The 19,961-nt window shown below is 46.7% G+C and overlaps 7 protein-coding genes across 7 annotated transcripts; 3 read left to right on the top strand and 4 right to left on the bottom strand.

The window, feature by feature from the left end:
* Window positions 1-167: 167 nt before the first annotated feature.
* F5147DRAFT_583069 (uncharacterized protein) lies at window positions 168-368 on the bottom strand (the record flags this gene model as incomplete). The annotated part of the gene is made up of 1 exon (XM_041431697.1): window positions 168-368. A coding segment is annotated over one exon (201 nt), but the record flags the coding sequence as incomplete, so codon positions are not given.
* A 384-nt stretch (window positions 369-752) lies between these two features.
* On the bottom strand, window positions 753-4,098 carry F5147DRAFT_656052 (ribonuclease H-like domain-containing protein; the record flags this gene model as incomplete). The annotated part of the gene is made up of 8 exons (XM_041434045.1): window positions 753-1,172; window positions 1,229-1,399; window positions 1,444-1,782; window positions 1,942-2,178; window positions 2,208-2,423; window positions 2,480-2,659; window positions 2,726-3,616; window positions 3,673-4,098. The coding sequence occupies 8 exons, from the start codon at window positions 4,096-4,098 to the stop codon at window positions 753-755; spliced, it is 2,880 nt and encodes a 959-aa protein (XP_041288868.1).
* A 434-nt stretch (window positions 4,099-4,532) lies between these two features.
* Window positions 4,533-5,522, top strand: F5147DRAFT_815838 (uncharacterized protein; the record flags this gene model as incomplete). The annotated part of the gene is made up of 1 exon (XM_041443546.1): window positions 4,533-5,522. The coding sequence occupies one exon, from the start codon at window positions 4,533-4,535 to the stop codon at window positions 5,520-5,522; it is 990 nt and encodes a 329-aa protein (XP_041288867.1).
* Window positions 5,523-6,778: 1,256 nt separating this feature from the next.
* Window positions 6,779-7,177, bottom strand: F5147DRAFT_777641 (uncharacterized protein; the record flags this gene model as incomplete). The annotated part of the gene is made up of 1 exon (XM_041442007.1): window positions 6,779-7,177. The coding sequence occupies one exon, from the start codon at window positions 7,175-7,177 to the stop codon at window positions 6,779-6,781; it is 399 nt and encodes a 132-aa protein (XP_041288866.1).
* A 1,397-nt stretch (window positions 7,178-8,574) lies between these two features.
* Window positions 8,575-9,404, top strand: F5147DRAFT_815833 (uncharacterized protein; the record flags this gene model as incomplete). Its single annotated transcript, XM_041443545.1, has 2 exons — window positions 8,575-9,303; window positions 9,369-9,404. The coding sequence occupies 2 exons, from the start codon at window positions 8,575-8,577 to the stop codon at window positions 9,402-9,404; spliced, it is 765 nt and encodes a 254-aa protein (XP_041288865.1).
* Window positions 9,405-12,849: 3,445 nt separating this feature from the next.
* Window positions 12,850-14,111, top strand: F5147DRAFT_713827 (uncharacterized protein; the record flags this gene model as incomplete). Its single annotated transcript, XM_041438428.1, has 4 exons — window positions 12,850-13,648; window positions 13,726-13,842; window positions 13,933-14,033; window positions 14,087-14,111. Coding segments are annotated over 2 exons (881 nt in total), but the record flags the coding sequence as incomplete, so codon positions are not given.
* Window positions 14,112-14,594: 483 nt separating this feature from the next.
* Window positions 14,595-15,749, bottom strand: F5147DRAFT_839613 (uncharacterized protein; the record flags this gene model as incomplete). Its single annotated transcript, XM_041444241.1, has 2 exons — window positions 15,028-15,749; window positions 14,595-14,971 (listed from the first exon to the last, which is right to left on the bottom strand). The coding sequence occupies exons 1-2, from the start codon at window positions 15,659-15,661 to the stop codon at window positions 14,595-14,597; spliced, it is 1,011 nt and encodes a 336-aa protein (XP_041288863.1). The 5' UTR covers window positions 15,662-15,749.
* Between the last annotated feature and the right edge of the window lie 4,212 nt (window positions 15,750-19,961).

The raw sequence follows: 19,961 nt of genomic DNA, 5'->3' as shown, positions 1-19,961 counted from the left end.
GAGAAGGGGGGGTTACTTCTGTGTGGAGTATGGATGTAAATATTGTGTTTGCTTGTTCTATGGACGTGTTAGCTGGCCATCCCAAGTACAACCAAGGTGACTGACCCTTCAATGCATCTGATTCTGTTGGTATAATTCAAGATTTTGAAGGAGTTGAAGGACCACTTTCATCCATCAAGTGATAGCTCGTTTGCATATCTCCAGCATCCCTTGAACAACTCTGGCGTCGCGTCCTTTGTTGTCGAGGATGTGGCAGTATAGAAAATTGGGTTGACCTGCTGTCGGTTTCTTCGTGGACCGTCTTCTTCATTGTCTTGATGTGTCGCGCATAGTTGCTTGCCAAAAGGGGAGTTTTTGAGTCCGGACAGTAAGCAATTGGCTTGATCTAGTCAACGTGATCGTCAACGAGCAGGGTCCACGGCGAGCATCCAACAACCCCCAAGGCTTAGGGTTATGTCCGACATAGGGTGTTCAACCCCAAAGGACAATAAAATATGAATTAGAAACCCCCCCCCCCAAGGCTTGTAGTAGTCAAAGCCCAAGCATAGCAGAGTTTGAACGTGCCAGTCAGTGACACTGAGGCGGTTAGTGTTCCATGGATAACTGTCTGATGGGTTATCCACCGGTGAGTATGGTGGATATCCACCGCCGGCAAAATCGGCCCAATGGTTCTGGGCGCTGCAAAATTTTACATTCTACCATGTGTTTCGCAAAATTTGGGTCGATTTACAAGAATAGATCAATCCTATATTCTATGTCATGTCCCAGTCTGCTTCGGTCAAGACCTTATCTTGCATGACAGTGCTTGCCGGTGGAAGAGTGATGGTATTCCTCGGTGCTGTAGGTGCCAGATCCTTGTCAGCAAGCACATCAACTAGCCTCCTGGAGTCAAGATTGATGACACTGGCGGCATCGAAAGTCTCGCCATCAAAAGAATCCACCTTTTTTGAGCCATCTTCAGCTATATCCTCAGGGTCACTGACATCCAACTCTGAGTTGTCATTGTCCATGTCTGGCTCATTAGGTGCTTCATCTGCAAAATCATCGTCCACGTCAGAATTTTCACTGTTGTCATCGTCGTTGTCTCCATTCCCTCGCTTGCGCTTGCCACTAAAAATGGTCGATGTCATATCACGCCATTTGACAGTTGGTTTCTTTTTTGGAGGCGGTGCCTAGCAGTGACTCGTCCATGAGTTGCAAACAAAAGGAAAAATTGATGTAAACTCACAGAGGGATCATATCTGTACCAACTACGGATTTGGACTGTCCTAACGAGAGTTTTTACCTGCTGCCGACTGCGAAGCAGCGAGTTGAGCCATGTGAATGTTGAGCCAGTCCACTCATCAGCCATTGAGTTGGGTACAAGCGAGAAAATTCGGACAGCGAGCCTCTGGTTGGACTATGATCAGCTTCGAGACAATATAATCACATTTTCCGACATACCGCAAGTGGTTGAGCATCCCCAGATCGATCTTTGTCCAGATAACTCCACCATTCATATGCTGTCTCGTCAGTTCGAAGTTCGCGATCGGAAGGGTAAACCTTTTTGATGTATTTTTCAATGAGGTCTTTCAAGTGAGTGTTTGCCTCTGAGATACTCAGGTTTGCGATGGGAGCCTTTCGTTTCTCGTATTCAATACAGAGTATCGAAAGTAGAAACTTTCCCATACGACGAACTGAATGTGGGAGTTCTTGGTCCTGGGGATGATTTGTCTGGCCTCTGATCCTGATACGAGCAATGATGAGTGGGTTCAAGTCCCAGAGGATATCTGCCCCTTGGAACTCTTTCAATGATGTCAGTTAAACAGCAAGTAACTTGATGTTAGATATAGAAAACTTACGAGGATCAAGAAGAAAGCCAGTTAAATACACATCAGATGGTGCATCATTTACCATTTGATTGAATTGGTAATTGACAACTCATCAAATCTCCTCTGTGACCTCAGTTGGCAAGCCAGTGATATCTTCAGTGATAATTTGGTGGATCGTTGCGGTGACAGCAAGCCAGAAAAGATACACATCTGACACAGTCGAGTGAGTAGACTCAAGGCATGTTATAGCCTTTGCAATCGGAGCAAGTACTGTAAGAAGTTGTCGAAGTTCCACTTCAAACTTGTCGGATGCAAAATGATCCTCGAGAAAGCAATTGTTGACTTCCTGCAAGGTACTTCTTAGCATCTAAAAACCATAGAAAGCACACTACATACTGGTATGTTGATGACCTGTTCAGTGCACAATTGTCGGATAGGCTTCAGACAACGTCGAAGTGACTCTCCAGAATAATAAATAGTTCCGAAACGTGTCTTTCCAATTGACACAAGTCCTCTCTTGATTTTTAAATCTTTACGACGATGACGGAGATGAGCACTAGCAAAGTTCAAGTTCTTGAAGTACTTGATCGTTCGACATATCTTCTTGATCACCTCAAGTTCAAAGTTAGTAATTTACGGACCAAAGAGTCAGATGAGAGGTGACTTACAGGTCGAAAGAATTTGATATTACCAATATCTTTGCACAGCGAGCTCATACGATGACACGAGTCAGGGAGAATGATAATCCAACTGAATTCTTCTTGTAGGAGTGAACGAGCTAATGTCATATTGCCAGTGTTGTCAGAAGCCACTCCCCCAAAATGTTCAGCTCCAATGCGTAGCATGACCTGTAAGCGGTGTTAGTTCGGAACTTCTATCATTACGAGATCCTTGTAGCTCACCTTTCACAGCACTTCGTGTATCTTTGCCCCAGTATGTGATTCTTCTGAAGACTCATCACCTTCCACCAAAAACACCCAATGCACTGGAGTGATCACATGTATGGTATAAACAGACTGGGGCATCTTTGTAGTATTTCCATCGAAAGTGATGGTAAGGTCATCGCAGGTACGAAGGTGTTGCAGTTGTAAAGATTCGATGCAAGCTGCCTCATTGGGGATTTGTGTTTCGGTGAGTATGGCACAAGATGCTGGTTCATAGTCAGGATTTCCATGTTTCCACATTTCTTTCCACTCCTTTGAATCGACTTTTGATGGTGGAATACCACCAACACAGATTAGCTTCAGGACGTCGAAGTCAAGCTGGTCTTTGAGTGCCGAAATGTGTGCCTTGTGCTGCGATGGATATATTGATTTTTGTTTCAGTGGTGCATGTGACGACATGGTGGACTTGGAAGATGTGGATGTGAGAAGTTTGCATTCAGCATTTAATGGGCTCTGGCCTTTGACACGATCACCCAAGGATTCCTTGGCCATAGCAGTGCGAACATGATCCCGCAGTGTTAAATTGATTTTGTCCAGTTTTCCGCATTGTAATGCGTGTCCAAATACTCGTGTCTTCCAGCGAGGTGCAGCCCAGGTCATTGTGCATCCATATTTGGCTCCAGCACACCGGACAATCATCTTTTCGGGGTTACTTTGGAGGTATGTATTGACCGAGATAAGATCCATCAGAGGATCAACCTTTGCACCACCTTTCCCCTTTGCAGGGCTTGGCTCGGCATCTCTGTACAGGTGCATGACAGACACATTGGACTCAATAATCTTGGTCTTCTTCTTCTTTGATCCCTTGGGTATGTCCAGACGGTCATTTGACTGATGTGTTGGATGTGAGGACTTTGGTAACTATATAGCAGGTCAGTAATTCAGTTTCACTGACAAGAAAAGCAAATCTAATTTACAGCCTTTCCAGCTGCGACGATGAGGCCTCGTGCAGCTTCAAGGGTGTCATTCACCCACTTCTCGAGGATGATATCACCTGGATATTTTTCCATCCATGTTTCGAACACATCCACTACAGCTTCTATCTCTGGACCTCGCTCAACAAGTTTTAGGCCATCAACACGATTACCAAACTCAACCTCTAGCTCTCGATTGACAGCACCAACCTCACCAATGTCTGCAGTCCAATCAGCATCCGGGCTGAAGTTAGAGAAATTGTACTTGGACTCCTTTGGAACAGGAATGTCTGTTGGCAGTGCCTCAAGACAGAGTCGAAGCTCAACTAATTGATCCTTGAGATGCGGCTGCATGTAATGGAGGATGGAAAACTTAAAATTCACACTATTTCGATTATTTTCTGAGTTGATGTTCGACCAAACAAACATTGTCTTGAGTCTTGACGTTGCATGAAGTTCCGCACGGCCAAAATAAGTAAGCTTGAATCCTAGTTCGAGGCTTTAAAGCTTCGAGCTTGTAGACCCAGTATTTAAGCTTTTAAGTCTATTTAATGTATATTTAATACAACCCCATACACCTACACGATTTTCTGAGTTATCCACGTTATCCACCTATGAATTTTGGCCTTGGGTTATCCACCAAGTTATCCATGTGGATAACGAGGTGGATATCTACATTGGTGGATAACTAAATAGTTTTCCACAGAACACTAGAGGCGGTCGCCGGCATCAGAATCTTTATACTAGGCCATAATACTATCCACCTGCTATCGTCAAGTACTGCTGCGGATGACGTCGTAATCCAGGAGGCAAGTATTAAAAGGAGTCAAACTAACTTCATCTCTTACTCACACTCATCAACCATGGAACCTTCCATTTCATTTGGATTTAACCTTTCAGCTGAGCTCGCCCTCATCATCTTCAAGTATGTGGCACAACCACATTTTGCTCAATATGCACCTTACACCAAAGACCCATACTCGTCTGCCCTTTCACTATGCCAAGTCTCCAAAATTGTCAGGTGCACTGTGCTGCCTGAACTTCTGCACACAGTATTATTGCCAGAAGCTCACCACCTAATCGCTTTCGTACGGGCTCTGCGTATGCAGAAAACATATCTCGATCAACAACATGGTCTAGCTTTTGATTATGCATCTTGCGTGCACAAGATGTCGATTGGAGAGTTTTGGTCGCCTGTGCAACATTCAGCTTATACATTCCTTCCCCCTTCTATGGCTGAGCTTGACCGGGAGGTCGACATCAGTCTGTTGGCTCCAGTGATCCTTGGTGCATCGTCCCTTGTGGCAATCGCCTTTGAGAGTTTAGATCTTCTTTTAAGGTCCCTCAAAAAGACGTGTCACTCCGATGTTGGCCACAGAAATTACCCACTTCCTTGGAGCACGAAAAGTTTGACATTATCGAGTTATCTATCTGACTCATGGTGGATGTTTGTGGTGTCTGTCCATGGTCGTGCTTTCCTCGCTTCCATCCAACACTTCACCCTATGCCTTTCCGCATCCTTCGAAAAATGTCTGCCCTTCCAGTGCAACTGCATTAGCGAAATTGAATATCAATATTATAAACCTTTCTACATGCTGCCTGTGTGCATCGCGCGTGCTCCTTTCAAAGGACTACAAACATTCTCACTGGCCATTCTGCACATCAAGCTCCCGGTCACTCACCGCACGCCTGAGGCCCAGGAGATATGGGTAAAGCTAATCACATTCCCTGCTTCCATGCTCCTGGACCCTTGTACACCAGAGGAAATGGAGTCGTTTATTGTGACTGCAGCGGGATATGCTCCCTATTTTCCACTCCCAGTGTTCCTTTCTTACAAGTTGACCGAACTTTGATGGCTCACTGGCATGTGTGTTAGACGGATTGAAGGTAATCACAGGCTCACAATAGGTTTGTATCACAGTTTATTATTTAACTTGTTTTGGCATCAACACGAACTTCTTAGTATTCAGAATCCAATGCACCGCATATGTCATTTACAGCCATCTAACTTCTGCCGCGAGAGCAGTCGCCTGAAGTTGCAACACGCCAATGGTAAGAAACACATTTGTGAGCCATGTAATTCTGAGCGTTGCGCAATGTGTTCAGGCAGAGGTTATGATGGTTGTCAACCGACCACAGCCTTTAGCTTACCCCAACGGGGACACGAGGAGAATAAATTAACCTTTCTTCCATGATTCAGGATGTTTTCCCTTGAAACTGAGCGTGCACTTGGATCTGACTCGAAAATCTCAGATGGTGATCATGGTGATTACAGCGTACCAGAAACAAGAAAAGTACTAGTTCTGGCGCTGTCGTAAACAAGATACGGTGCATGTGCCATGTGGTGCAGTACAAAGATACCATGATTGAACTGATTAGAGAGCACTGAAAGTGGCGTACCGGTTTTGTGTGGGCTCGGACAGTTGGAGTCAGATAGAGAGCCTGGACTGAGACAATTGGAGTGCATGTACAGGCATGTGGAGTGCTGTACTTGGCCGAATACTTTGAAAGATTGACGCAAAAAAGGATCGATCTGGACTATCGGTTATATGTAAGGGGGTAAAAGCCTCCCGTGGCAAAGTGGAGCGAAATTAGTGCTAGAATGGAAAAGAGTACATACGTGATCGCATGTGACGAGCGACGTGCGGTGGACAAGTGAAAGTAGCCTGTGACAGACAGGACATTGATGGTCACCACCCATTGGTATGAATGAGTTAAAGAAGAAGTTCAGAGTTCAAGCTTTCAAATTTCAAGTCATGGACGAGTGGACCATCAACAAAACAACACATAGCATATATGATCATATATGGTCTTGTGAAGCTTACATTACCACGCACGTCTGTTTACCATATTATATGGCCTTGCAGCGATCTTGTATGAGTGTAGCAGACAGGTGAATTTCTTATAATATCAAGCCAGTGTTATGGAGACTTGCATGGATGTGGGCAGACTGGTGGTGACTTGCATGGCCGGCAACAGGCTGATGGTTACCTGTATGATAATTAAAAGACTTTCGTGGGTTTACATTCATTACTGCTGCAAGGCCAAGTCTAAAATCATGTTCATCGACTCTCACTTGAATTTCAGTGTTGTACACGACAATCAGTTGCTAGAGCTCTGCATACCCTTCATACTCATCCATAGCATCGTCTTCACCATCCTCCGGTCCGACCTTGTCATTAGCCTCCTCAAGACCATCCCCTTGTTCTTCATCTTCTTCGTCGGTCGCCTCTTCTTCCTCGTCAAGGCCCCCATACCCATACTCATCCATCTCGGACTCGATATTGTCTTTGTCTTCATCGCCAGTAGCTTGATTTTGTGCAGTAGTACTAGCAGACCTGGCACTGAGCTGTGCCCCCTGATTGATGCCACTTTCCAAGTCTTCAAAGTCTTCCTTGCTGTCATCTCGAGTGATTTCATCTAGAGGGTCGCGGTCCTCCAAGAAAACTGCAGTCGACTCGCGAGTAGACTTGTGGCCAACCCCACCACCGCGGAACCTCATCATCATGTCTCTGTCGACGAATCTGAATCACGAAGGTCAGTGACAGTCACTGACAGATGTCAGGAGTACAAAAATAGCATACATATTAACATAGAAAAATTTCCAGTCTTTGTCTTTGTCGTGTAGCGGACGAGCAATTGAGGGTGGCAGTTAGTGATGTTCCGGCCCGGCTTTGGCTCAAAGCCCCTGGCTTTGGCTTGGCCTGAGGGGGCTCAGGCTCACCATATTTCAAGCCAAGGCCATGAGCCAAAGCCGGCCAAAAGCCACGGCTTGAGCCAAACAAAGCCGCGGCTCTTTTGCTATCAGTGCGACATTATATATTGTAGTGCAATAGAACTACGGAACAAGCAACATGGAGCAGACCTAGTCTGTCTCAAAGTCAGACACCTCATCATCAGCATCGTCATCAGCATTGTCTTCCGCATCATCAAGCATGATATCCCAACTATCCTCGTCATCACCATCATCACCTGCAGTCTTCGAGTCACTCCCAGCTTCCAATTCAGCATCATCAAGCTCCTCTAACTCCATGAGGGATGACGGTCCAGGCTCTCGAAAGAGAAGGTCATGTCGTATCAAACACTTGACAATTTGAAGAGCTTCGACAATATCTCCTTTGAGCCTGTTCCACCATTTAGTGACAGTGATGCTGCCTTGTGAAAATGCACGCTCGCTGGAGATGGATGATGACATGATAGATAGGTAGTCTCGTGCGAGTGAAGCCCACACTGGATATCTCGGTGTGTTGATCTTAAACAAAATCATTAGCGTGAATATTTTAAGTAGTATAAGGCACACACGTACCCCCACCATTGAATGATGGTCATGCCAGCTGGTAGAGCGGCCTCGATAGTCTCAATATAACTCATAAACTCGGCCCTCCATGGCCGCAATGGATCGCCGATAGAAGCAAGTGTGGGGTTCGCAGACGGGTCGTCCTCTGAATCGCTAAGTACTTCTCGGATGAGAGACTTGAGGCCGCCCCACTTTACTTTTCTTGGATGCAGGCTGTGACAACAATGGTGATGTACCTTCTTCATTCAACTCGAGATAACGAGCTTTGAACTGGCAGCAGAATCAGACCTATGCATGAAGTTGAAATTTGATTGACGCACCACTTTCTCTGCAGTTGTAAGCACTTCATCATGTAAATCTTCTGGCCAGTGCCACTTGAAATACACCATTTTCCCCACTGGATCAAGTACTGCATTTGTAAAAATCAGACCAATTATCCAACATTAACTAGACAACGTCTTACACATTGCCATGATATATGCAGGCGACTTCGTCGTCTTCTCATAATATTTGTCTACCTTCGCGGCCGCTGCTTGGAGTGATGTAGCTAGGGATCTGCACGGGTACGGGTAACCCGCGCAGGTCACGGGTACAGGTACTACTGGGGTATGGGTACGGGTCGGGATTCTAAGACCCACGCTCTTACCCGTACCCCAGCTATACCCGTGCCTTCGGTAATTTTACCTCTCGTCCTCGCACACTCCTCAACTGCAACCGTCATCAACGTCTTCGCTCGCCATGCCACTATCAACATCTTCGCACCCAGCATTCCCGCGTGCACGCTACAACCGGCACCACCACCAACACCGGCACCTAACGCGCCTTCCCAAGTCCACCAACTCCACGTTCACAGCGCGCGCGCCCGAAACGCATCAACAAGTGTTGACGCGATGCAAATGCACGTGGACGACACGCAAAGACGAAAGGACAAGAGAATCGAAGAAGGGAGAAGGGATGGTATAGAGATGAAGGAGGAAAGAGGAACTCGAGGAGACGAGACTTTGGGCATGCTGGAAGTGAGTACTCACATTGAAGACTCTACCCCCAGCAACAACAACAATGTCATATGCGTCACGTCGCCGGTGCCTATCTTTGTGCACCCAGCACTCGCACCACCACCAGCACTCGCACCACCACCAGCTTTCATGCCAACACCACCATCCATGACGCCAACACCACCATCCGCGTCACCTTCGCCATCATTCACACCACCATCTTTGTCATTCGCGCCGGCACTAGCACATACCCCAGCGACACCATCACCAATGACCACTACGCCATTCCCAACGCGACGGATGCCATGCACGAATGCCCAGCGCACGCCCCTCCTCCTTCTTGTGCCATCCACATATGTTCGAGTCACATCAGCATTCGCTGACGTGTGCTGGACATATGTGCTAAGCACTGGCGGATCTATGACCCGCGGGTACACCCTTGATGGGTTGTACCCCGGGTCCTTACTTCGCTACCCACTGTGCAACCCGTACCCTTGCTGCAGGTGTGGGTTTACCTCGGGGTGCGGGTGCGGGTTGACCTGCCAACACCCGGGGTTCACCCATGCGGATCCCTAGATGTAGCAAACCTCAAATATTTCGGCCTTTCAGCGCGGGAGGACCAGGCCTTGTGAAGTGTTTCGAGTGCCGGAATTGCCAGATGGAGTGTTGAGCCACATTCTGATGAGAACGCTTGCTGCGCCACATCAGCATACTGAAAGATTAAGATTAGAAACAAGCATAGGCAAATTAGAAATTGACATACTGAAAGGAGATCCGCGAATTGGCCAGCGTGTGTCCATTCAGCCATCAAGAGTTGTAGAAAGTCGATCTTCATGTGTTTGGTCAAATTGCGCTCTTGACGACCTATCTCGTACACGAAAGTGTCAACATGCTATAGTGATAGTGAGTTTCAACAAATAAAAAGTTCAACGATACAAAATACATACCTCCTTGTTTGCCTCAGCACGATTAAGCATGATATACGTCGACAACCACCGAACTTTCATGTCAATTAATAGTTGGGTCGGCTGGGACACTCCTGCTTTGATCTGTACACTCCTGTACATCTCCTTTCGTTTTGCAGATGACCGTTCCTACAGGACAGTAATACTTTAGTATACTTTAGTGCGTTATGATGCCGACAAGCGTACCTTGACACAAATACTGTGAATAAGACCAATCTCATCCCGAGTGGTCGGTTCATGACCTTTCGGGTCATGTGGATTGTAATGCGGCGCTTTGCTGTATGTAGCAATCAAGGTTTGCGTGGCTAGATTTAATGACGTGAGCCAGGCAGCTATATAAAAGAGTTAGTGTCGCAGTAGTGAGTTGACAATGACAGGACTTACTTGATTTTGCACTCGGTCCAGGGAAACACTTTGTGGTGTTTAACCTCATAAAGCCGCGCAAATTCTTCCATTGTTGTCCCATTGTTTGCGGCATTGTCACACGTTACATGCCCAAGCTATAGTAAGATATGAGTGTGATATAGTCTGTAGGAGTAAACTGAACTGACCTTATGTGTAATCCCGACATGATCAAGAATCTTAAATAAGGCACCAGCAAGTCGTTTGCCATTATGTGCGTTATTGACCTTTGTGAACCCAAGGAGCGAACTTTGAATTTCCCATTGCATCGGTGCCTTCTCCTCAATCCAGTGCCCTGTGACGGCAAAAAAACCATCAACATTGCCTGCCTGCCACGCGTCACAGGTGGCATTGACATTGCCCTTGACAGTGGTGCTCTACAAAGCCTAATTATACAAAGTACAATCAATAGACAAAACATTACTCACATTCAGCGTGTTCCTGAGCCTCGTAAGGTGGTTTTTGAACATCCTCATGATTTTGGCACGAGTCGCCTTCCTACCCAGAATCTTGACTCCATTGGTTGCACGAGAAGCAATGTCAACCATCTCTTTGAACTTGGGGTGTTCAAGTGCTTGGATGGGCTAGAAAAAAAGATGTCAGTCGTGATGTTGAATAGAGGGAAGCAGGCATACTTGATCAGTGGCTACAAGCCATTCAATGGCAGCTTGCTTAAACAACTTATCAGAGTATGGTATGACTCATTCGTCAAGCTTGCATTCGGTGAGATGGGCATTGATTCGTTGCTGCGCAGCGTTCTCCTTGCGAGCCTTGATGTCACCAGGTAACATGGACTCAAATGAATGTTCACTTGCCCACTTCCGATACTTGCCGCCAAAATGTGCCTCGGCATGACGACGAAGGGTAGTGGCTTCGTTGACGAGAATACATTTTTTCCTACAAATGATTGAGTGAGTAAGTACTATGACAGTGCAAAGGCAAACTTACGGGCAAATATTGCACTTTCTGTGCTTCTTCACTTTGCCATTGGCGCCAGTGTGTTTGAACGCTGCACCGAAGAAGTCGTCAATGTCGGCAGTTTTGCCTTCCTGAGATGACCCTGGGTCTGCGATAAAGACGTCGACATCAACAAGAACCCCATCTTCATCAACTAACTCTGGGGACTTCTCTGGGGACTTGCGCTTCCTTCTAGCACGCTTAGGGTTGACACGAGTGTTCTCGCACTCCATATCACCAGATTCATCGTCATCGAGGGTATCATCGAGGGCATCATCAGGACACACACGTTTGTTGGATGGGGGAGGCGCTAATTGTGTGGCTGGTACAGGCGCTGTGAGTGCAGCAGGCTGAGAAACCTCTGAAGCACGCTTGGCGGCCTCAGCTGCACGGAAATCGTTGATAGCTTTTGTGTGGGAGGGAAGAGCCGCTTTCTCCAAGTGTTGAAGGAGGGCAGCAGTGGGTTTGATTTTGTGTACGGGACGCACAACACATGGCTCGTCTTCGCCATCGGTGAGAACTGTGCCCGTCATGCCAGTCATTGCAGGCAGCTACACAGATAAAATACACACACATACCATTTATAAACGACTGAAGCTTGTTCAAGAATCCATCAAGCTCACGAAGCTGCAGCACAAAGTAGGACTTGAGAGGTGCATAGATTGCTGAAAACAGCACAATATGATATGGCGGGTGATGTCTGTTTTTCCATCACCGGGGTGAGTATTAGCGGAAGCTTTGACAGAAGACGACAATGGCGACTCACCGTGTCATTCTGACATACCCTACAGTATGATGGACTAGGAAGCAAGAACCAAAGAGAAGCAAGAAAATGACAAAAATAGAGTCGACAATCAGGTTCCTGCGCAGTACTTACATAATTCTAAGCCGCAGCTTGGGCCCACGGCTCAGGCTTCGCAGAATTGAAGCCTAGGCCAAAGCCCTTGTCAGGCCGTCACCTGGGCCTGGGCTTGGCCTGGCTCAATCTGGCCCGGCTTTGGCTGGCCCGGGGCTTGAAGCCGGGCCGGAACATCACTACCTGTACTAGTACTTGAACAATTATTATGTCATTTCAGTTACATCCAAGTGTGATCTAAGACCGGTAGCTACAATGACATGACTATATAATACTGGCCCAGACCTCAGCAAGTCCACACAAGCTGCCTAATGAATATAAGCTGCCCAATGCATACATGGGTCACCAGGCACCACATGGCGGTACATGGACCACATGACTGACTCGGACTGGCATGAATCTCATAGAGTATGTGTGCATAGCAGCGTCACACAACACTTGTGCCGCCTTGCGACAACTTGGGGAGCTTGTGGACCCTTATACGGGCAGGTGAAGTTAGGTATGGTAGGTGCCCTTTTGTTGATGACATAGTAATCAACTCAACGTAGCGGAGTTTGAACGTGCGCTCCTCGCATCCAAATCTTTATATCAAATATTATGACTACTATAATTAATAATTCTATCCACTAGGCCTGTGGTCGACTCTATTGCTGCGGAATTCAGGAGGCAAGTATTAAAGGAGTCAAACCAGGTTCGTCTCTCGCTCGGTCATGGAACCTCATACTCCCATATCATTTAGATTTAACGACCTTCCGACTGAGCTCGCCCTCATCATCTTCAAGCATGCGGCACAACCACCTTTTGCTCAACATGCCCCCTACACCCGAGATCCGTACTCATCTGCCCTTTCACTATGCCAGGTCTCCAAAATTGTCAGGCGCGCTGTGCTGCCTGAACTTCTGCACACAGTGTTATTGTCAACAGCTCGCCAACTACTCGCTTTCATATGGGCTCTGCGTATGCAGAAAAAATACATCGATCAACAACATGATCTAGCTTTTGATTACGCATCTTGCGTGGACATGATGTCGATCGGAGACTTTCGGGGGCCTTTGCAAAGCCCACCTATTCCCTACTTTCCCCTTCCTATGCCCGAGCTTGAATGCGAGCTCGATATCAGTCTGCTCGCTCTAGTCATTCTCGGTGCATCGTCCCTCGCAATCAACTTTAATAATCTAAATCTTCTTTCAAAATGCCTCAAACATGCGTGTAACTCCGACGTCGACTTAAATGTCGACCACAAAAATTCTTTGCTTCCTTGGCGCACGAGAAGTTTGACGTTATTGGGTATGTTCTTTCGTTCATGGTGGCCCTTCGTGGAGTCTGTCCATGGATATGCTTTCCTCGCTTCCATCCAACACCTCACCGTACTCGATTCTGCATCCTTCCAAGAATGCCTGCCCTTCCAGTGCAACTGTGTTAGCGAAATTGAAATTGAAGGTTCTGTATCCTATCTCCATCCTTTGTGCATCGTGCGTGCTCCTTTCAAAGGACTGCAAACATTCTCGTTGGCATTTCCGCACATCAAAATCAATCCGCACACCGACCCCCGGCCGGTCGCTCAATGTGCGCCTAAGGATTCAGATATATGGGTGAAGTTGGTCACGTTCCCTACTTCCGTGCTACCGGAGCCTTGTACACCAGAGGAAACAGAGTGGTTTATTAAGAATGGAGCGATGTTTACTTCATTCGTTCGATTTCTGCCACGGTTTTTCCTTGATGCCAGCTTGATATATTTTTGAGGCCTCACTGGCATGGGTGTCAGACAGACGGACTACGTACGCAATGGGTAACGGGTTGTATTACGTTACATAATTTGAACATAGTTGAAACTTTTATGACGATAGTACTTGCTCCGCAGTTATTCCTTGTCTTGTCAGCAACATGAAGTACTGCTGATGACGAGCAAATTGACGGTCACGCACAGATGTCTACTTAGTAGAGCTGATCACGGTGAAATTGACGGTCCAGCACGGGCTTACCCAAGTGACTTATTCCCAATGCACGTGTAGTCTTTGCCATCGTATAACATTTATATTTAAGTCACGCTTGACCTTGTGGTGGATAACAGCCTGTTGGACTGCCAGTGAGCCCTTGCATCATCCTCTGCCGACCTGCAGTGTGCACAGCATGATGGGCCTTCAGCTTCAGGGCTCTAGAAATCTTATAATTGTGTATGTCTTTTTCGAACATTGGAAATTCAATGGAAATTCAGCCTCATGTTATATTGCCTACTTAAAACTGGGCAGGAAACCGATCTCCCTCCTGCCAGTGAACACTCACTTGCATAGTGAACAAGTAGATACTAGATGAGTAGCAACCAAGTTGCTATACGAACAGTTCCCAGATATAGTGAATAACTAGCGTAATACGGAATATATGCAATAGGGCGTCCAGCGCTGCAGCAAAACCTATTCACAAGGATCTAACCCACGCCATGCAAGGACCCAAATTCAAGTGCTGCCCTTCACACTAGCAGCAGGAAAAACATTCCCCGCGATATCCTTGAACGCCCGATCATCTTTGTGTTTCTCCCTTCTTTCCTTAACAATCACCAGCAACGTGTGCTTCTTCCTCCTGTGCACTTTCAGATCATCCACGTCGCTATCAGAAGCTGAGGTTGTATTGAAACGGTTGAGCGCTCGCTTTATGAAGCCTGGAGGAGGGGTGGATTGCGATGATGCAGATGGCGAAGAAGATTGAGGGGAGAGGAGGTGTTTGTGCGAGCCGGAGATGAGGTGTTTGTGCAAGCCGGAGGGCACGACACCGTCTCTGTTAACACCATCTGTGTGCAAGACGGAGAGCGCGACAACACCCCTCTGAACACCATCTGTGTGCGAGATACTATAGGAGCGCCACCATGGGGATCAGGGCAGGTGATGGTACATGTAGCAAGCACGTCGAAGGGCTCATTGGCTGGAGGAGGGGTGGATCGTGATGACGCAGATGGCGAAAAAGATTGAGAGGGAGAGGAGGTGTTCGTGGGAAATGAGCGCGACAACACCCCTGTGAACACCATCTGTGTGCGACACGGAGAGTGTGACCACACTCCTCTGGACACCATCTGTGCGCGAGATACTATAGGAGCGCCACCACAGGGATTGGGATCAGAATGGATGATGGTGCCTGTGGCAACCGTGTCGACGGAGTCATTGGAGCTTGGAGGAGGGATGGATCGCGGTGACACAGATGGCGAAGATTGAGAGGGAGAGGAGGTGTTTGCACCAGACGGAGGGCGCCTGAACACTATCTCTGTGACAGATACTATAGGAGCGCCACCACAGGGATTGGGCTCAGAGCGGGTGATGGTATGTGTGGAAACCTTGTCGACAGACGTAGTGACGTGTGTAGTGCATGTGTCCTTAGGGGAAGGGCACGACCCCCTCAAATCAGAATATTTTCCCTCAACAAGATCAACTACAATCTCGTGGTCCGGCCGTACATCACTGGCGCTCGTTTTCTCGCTGGAAATACTGACCATGTTGGTGCGCCGCAGGGGGTCGAAACGTTGTGCGTCCATGGGGTTGTAACGTGTGTGACCCGTTTATACGTTTATACGGTAAGAGGATACAGGTCCTGGAACTATCTGATGGAAGCTAAGATTTTAAAATGCGAATGAGGGAAGCGAGTGATGACCTTCTCATGTTCGGGACAGAGGTATTTAAGCAAATACCTAGTGTACAAGCAATTGTGGACGATAAAGCATGGAAGCAAAGCAGGCGCCACTCACCATGCCACTAAAGTTTTTGTTCGTTGGCTTAGACATTTATTTTCGTGCTGCGGAGTTCACCCACAGCTCGTGAAGTATTTAATTCTTGGGTCTAAACAAAAAACGTGTCTTCCAACCGAGAGCTACGCGTTAAAACTTAGCATTGAAATATATGACTTGACAGGTCTGAGCACGCTTTTTATTGTATGGTCGTTGTGCTGACATGATATTCGTAGATACACCACGCACAATCAACGTACGAGCTCCGAAACGGCGCTCGGCTGTCATACGCGCAACTCGATGGGACAAAACCTGAGTTTGAGATAGGGAGAACGAGGAGGGTGGCGGTGCTAAGGGAGGCGCGGTTGATTGTGGTGAGCGTTAGGGATGCTATAGTATTGTCGTGATGCGATGCTTATTGTGTGATGTAGGTGGCACCTACTAAAAAGGCAACAGGTGATGGTCATCATGGTCAGGATGATATACTGGCGCAAAGAGACGACTTGCTCACCTGGAGTAACATGATTGCAAGGCGTCAATTGGACCAAAGAGTTCGACGATGCTCGTTATCGGGGTTTAATAGCAACTAGTATTTGTAGCATTAGCGTTATGTAGTGAATGTACATTTTATATTGTGACTTACACTTTTGTCCTTCGAAACATACCTGTCCACTTCTCATGTCCAAGTCCGTCACCTGTTTGCCTATAAATCAGTTGTAGTTGGAGATGATCTCCAGCCTTTCGGATCCTTGCTGATACATTATCGTTTATTGTAGCCTTGGGTTTGCAGACATCTCTATGGAAAAAACCACAAGGAATGTCACAAAACCGCTGCACAACAAAGCAGTCAAGCGCACGGCAGAGCGTAACGTCGGATGAGATTGAGAGTATTGGCAATTTCGTCAGTTCAAGAATTGTATAAAGAATGTCCAGGAAAGCTTTCGTCATCGCATAAACAAGCATCAACAACGCTACCTTGGACATCATTCCGAGCAAATTCCGAGTTCCTCCTCACAATATTCACTTTAGTCAAGCTCTTCATCAAGAACGAAATTTGAAAATGTTTGGTATTTCAAATATATGCGATCGCATCATCCGCCCCACTTTATCATTCCCATCCAGATGAAGAAACCCATTCCTAGGAGTAACTTGGGTGCGTCTCCCGACTCGGAGCCTCACTCCAGATAAGCCGAGCTGGCAAAGCACATCGCCGGCACTGAGGAGTTTGTCAGAAAGGCGCTTGCCAAGATATACCAAGGATTTCCTACCTAGAGAGCGAGTTGTTGGTAAGCAATAATTTATTTGAATTTGGCTGCATTTCTATTGATGTGAATATATCTATCCTCGCAATAACATCCACTCACACATCGTGAAGCGTGAGGGAGAGGCATAACTTACCAGATCCTCAAGCAGCTATATCAACTCCTTGTTCTCCAAGGTGAGGAATACAATCCTATCATTCCCCTGTAATTAACACGCCAATCTTCATTCACGCTAGTTGGGAAAGTTTTCATTTCGGGCTTGTTGCGATGGATGAAATCACAGTAAGTACTCATACCCAACTCCTATCTGTCACCAATTCGCTACCGGCCGGTAATAGGTAAAATGGAAAATTCAGACGCAGTGGCCGGTGATACTCTTTCCAGTTTTTGATTAGTTGCTCGATCTATCACCTGCAGGCTTCCGCTTACTCGGAGGTCGATGATATATTTGATTACAGACAATAACGAAGCCTACGCAAAGTTTGGGTGTATTGTCACATGGCCGGCCAATTGATAGGACTACACAATCTCACTTCGGTCCTCTGCTAGTATAACATGTCGACACTAGTACTCATCAACGTCACTTGGCTTTACCTTTGCCTTGCCTGTGTCGGAGTATATGATATCCTCAGTGCTTATGCGGGTGTTCGGACAGAAGAGCTGGGGCAAGAAGTATAGTGAGTACCTCCCATTTCGCCAACATTATGTATCATAATGTCTTCTCTGCTGGTGACATCTCGCATATCAAGGGTTTGGGTCGGCACATCATCGTCCTGAACTCTGTCAAGACTGCGATGGACGTGCTGGATAAATGGCCCTGATCGTCTTCCCTCCAGACCGAGGCTCTCTTCCCTACGCTGAGGCGCGCTTGCCAGGGAACCCCATAATAGCACGCTGTGATCCCTACCAGTCCGTGTATCTCATTTAACGGATTTAGTTGCCGAACGGTATATATCTCAACAACATGTTTCTCCCACCGTGGACGATACCGATGATGGGTACTACATTCTTTGATAATACCTAACGTTTGGTTGGTACCGCCCTTTCCGCATACCATGTTCTAGCAGAATATAATGCGAGCCAATTCCATGTTCAATAACTCGCAGAAATATGCTCACTTTTCGTAATTCGACCACGAACGCTTTTTCGCCAGAAGTCTGAGACAGCCTCGCATAATTTGTTTCGGCTCTGGGGGACGTGGGTATGGAGTTTTGTTGGTGCCATGCTAACTTTCTGCTCCCCATTATCTTTCCTGGTATACACAACACACAGAAGCGCCGATACACCGACCTATATTCTGATGTTGCTTGCTTTTCTTGTACACGTCTCCACCTTGCTGAAGCTTCGGTCCGGACGTCCACTGTGATCTCGCTGGCCGTGTTCGATATCTCCAAGGTCGTCGAAAACGGTATCAATGAGATCACACCCGAGGTTGATCCATCATCAGGCACGATCAGGTATGTTGCGTATCTTATCATGTTCGGCGCCAATCTGGATAGGCACACTCGCAGCCACCCCAAACCCTTCAAGTGTTCTTTACACCTCGCTCTGCGAAAGCCATAGCGCTCATTCAGCAGGATGTCAACTGCTAAGCACGTCAAGATGAAATACGCTTAGCTGAGGAAGGTAAGAAGTTTGTACTTTACATTACAGTGCGGGATCAAATGTAATGTCACATCGCGATATAATTGTATACATGTTCTTGTTCTATCTTGTTGACATTGCATGCTTTGGTATCAAAAACGGTCGGAGTCTACCTGACAATCAGCCTGTCTGGTATCTCCCATCCGATCGTCAAGAGTATGCCTAAGTACCTCGGTTCTTTGTTTAACAGCTGACGCCTCAGGCAGGTTTCACGCATGGTGGCTACCTCAGACGTCCTAATAGCTCGCGACAGACTTCTCGTGCTGAGTGTCAGCATGGGGAAGTTCATCCTCAAGCATCGTGTATAAGAACTTTCTAGTGCATTTTCCTTCCGTTTCGTTGTCCCTCATTGGAGCGTGTAGGACGGGATGCTGCTCCCAAACTCTATCGCGGTGTGAATCCTTCATCTTCCTATTCTATCCTGGCCTCTCTCTAAAGTTTGTTTCGAAGCACATTCCTATCCGCTGCGCCTGATTACGGTGAAACTTTCTCTCTGATTCAGTATCAACACGTTCTGAGTCTCATTCATAGGCGTCGCAAACAACAGAACATGGAACCTCAAGTTGGTCCTGATGATGTGACGGCCTACTTCGCGATTGCACGCCTTTGTATAGGCCTACACTGGTTGCTGTCTCATGTTGTCTCATGTCTTGTTATCAATGCTTACCTCATTCTATCGTGTCTTCCCTCATCAAACACAGCCTATGATAATGGAGTTCATGCCGATATTCATAGTGCTGCAGGTTCACAAACACAAAAGTCCGGACATTCACTTGAAGGCGATTGAGATTGAATGTGGATATCGAACATTTCCGTTGATCACCACACCGATCAAATATTGTCTCACCTTCTTAGTATATGGTTCGTGCTACATTCGCATTGTTCCTATGATGGTTCCCTCGCAATCGACTGTCTTACTTTCTGTACGTTTGGGCATGATCAAGACTTTTGTTATTTTTCGGACTAAGGTCGTTCCTTATTTGTTGTTTTCTGCGAGCAAGTACTAGGGAAATACATATATTTAAGTTTTTTTTGAGTTCAATCGTTGGTACTTGAATCAGTATCTACATGGAGATCGCATATTCTAAAAGCTAAAAAATACGCTGGAAGTGCAAGTTGATCATTGTGCTTACAGCACAAAAATAAACAATACAAAAACTTACCACGGTCCACAGTCCACAATAATTATACTATACATACCTTGC

This window comes from Suillus discolor (assembly GCF_016758755.1).
Source record: "Suillus discolor strain FC423 chromosome Unknown F5147scaffold_61, whole genome shotgun sequence".
NCBI lineage: Eukaryota > Fungi > Basidiomycota > Agaricomycetes > Boletales > Suillaceae > Suillus > Suillus discolor.
Note: the sequence above shows the minus strand (reverse complement) of the source record. Positions and strands in the feature narration are given on the sequence as shown.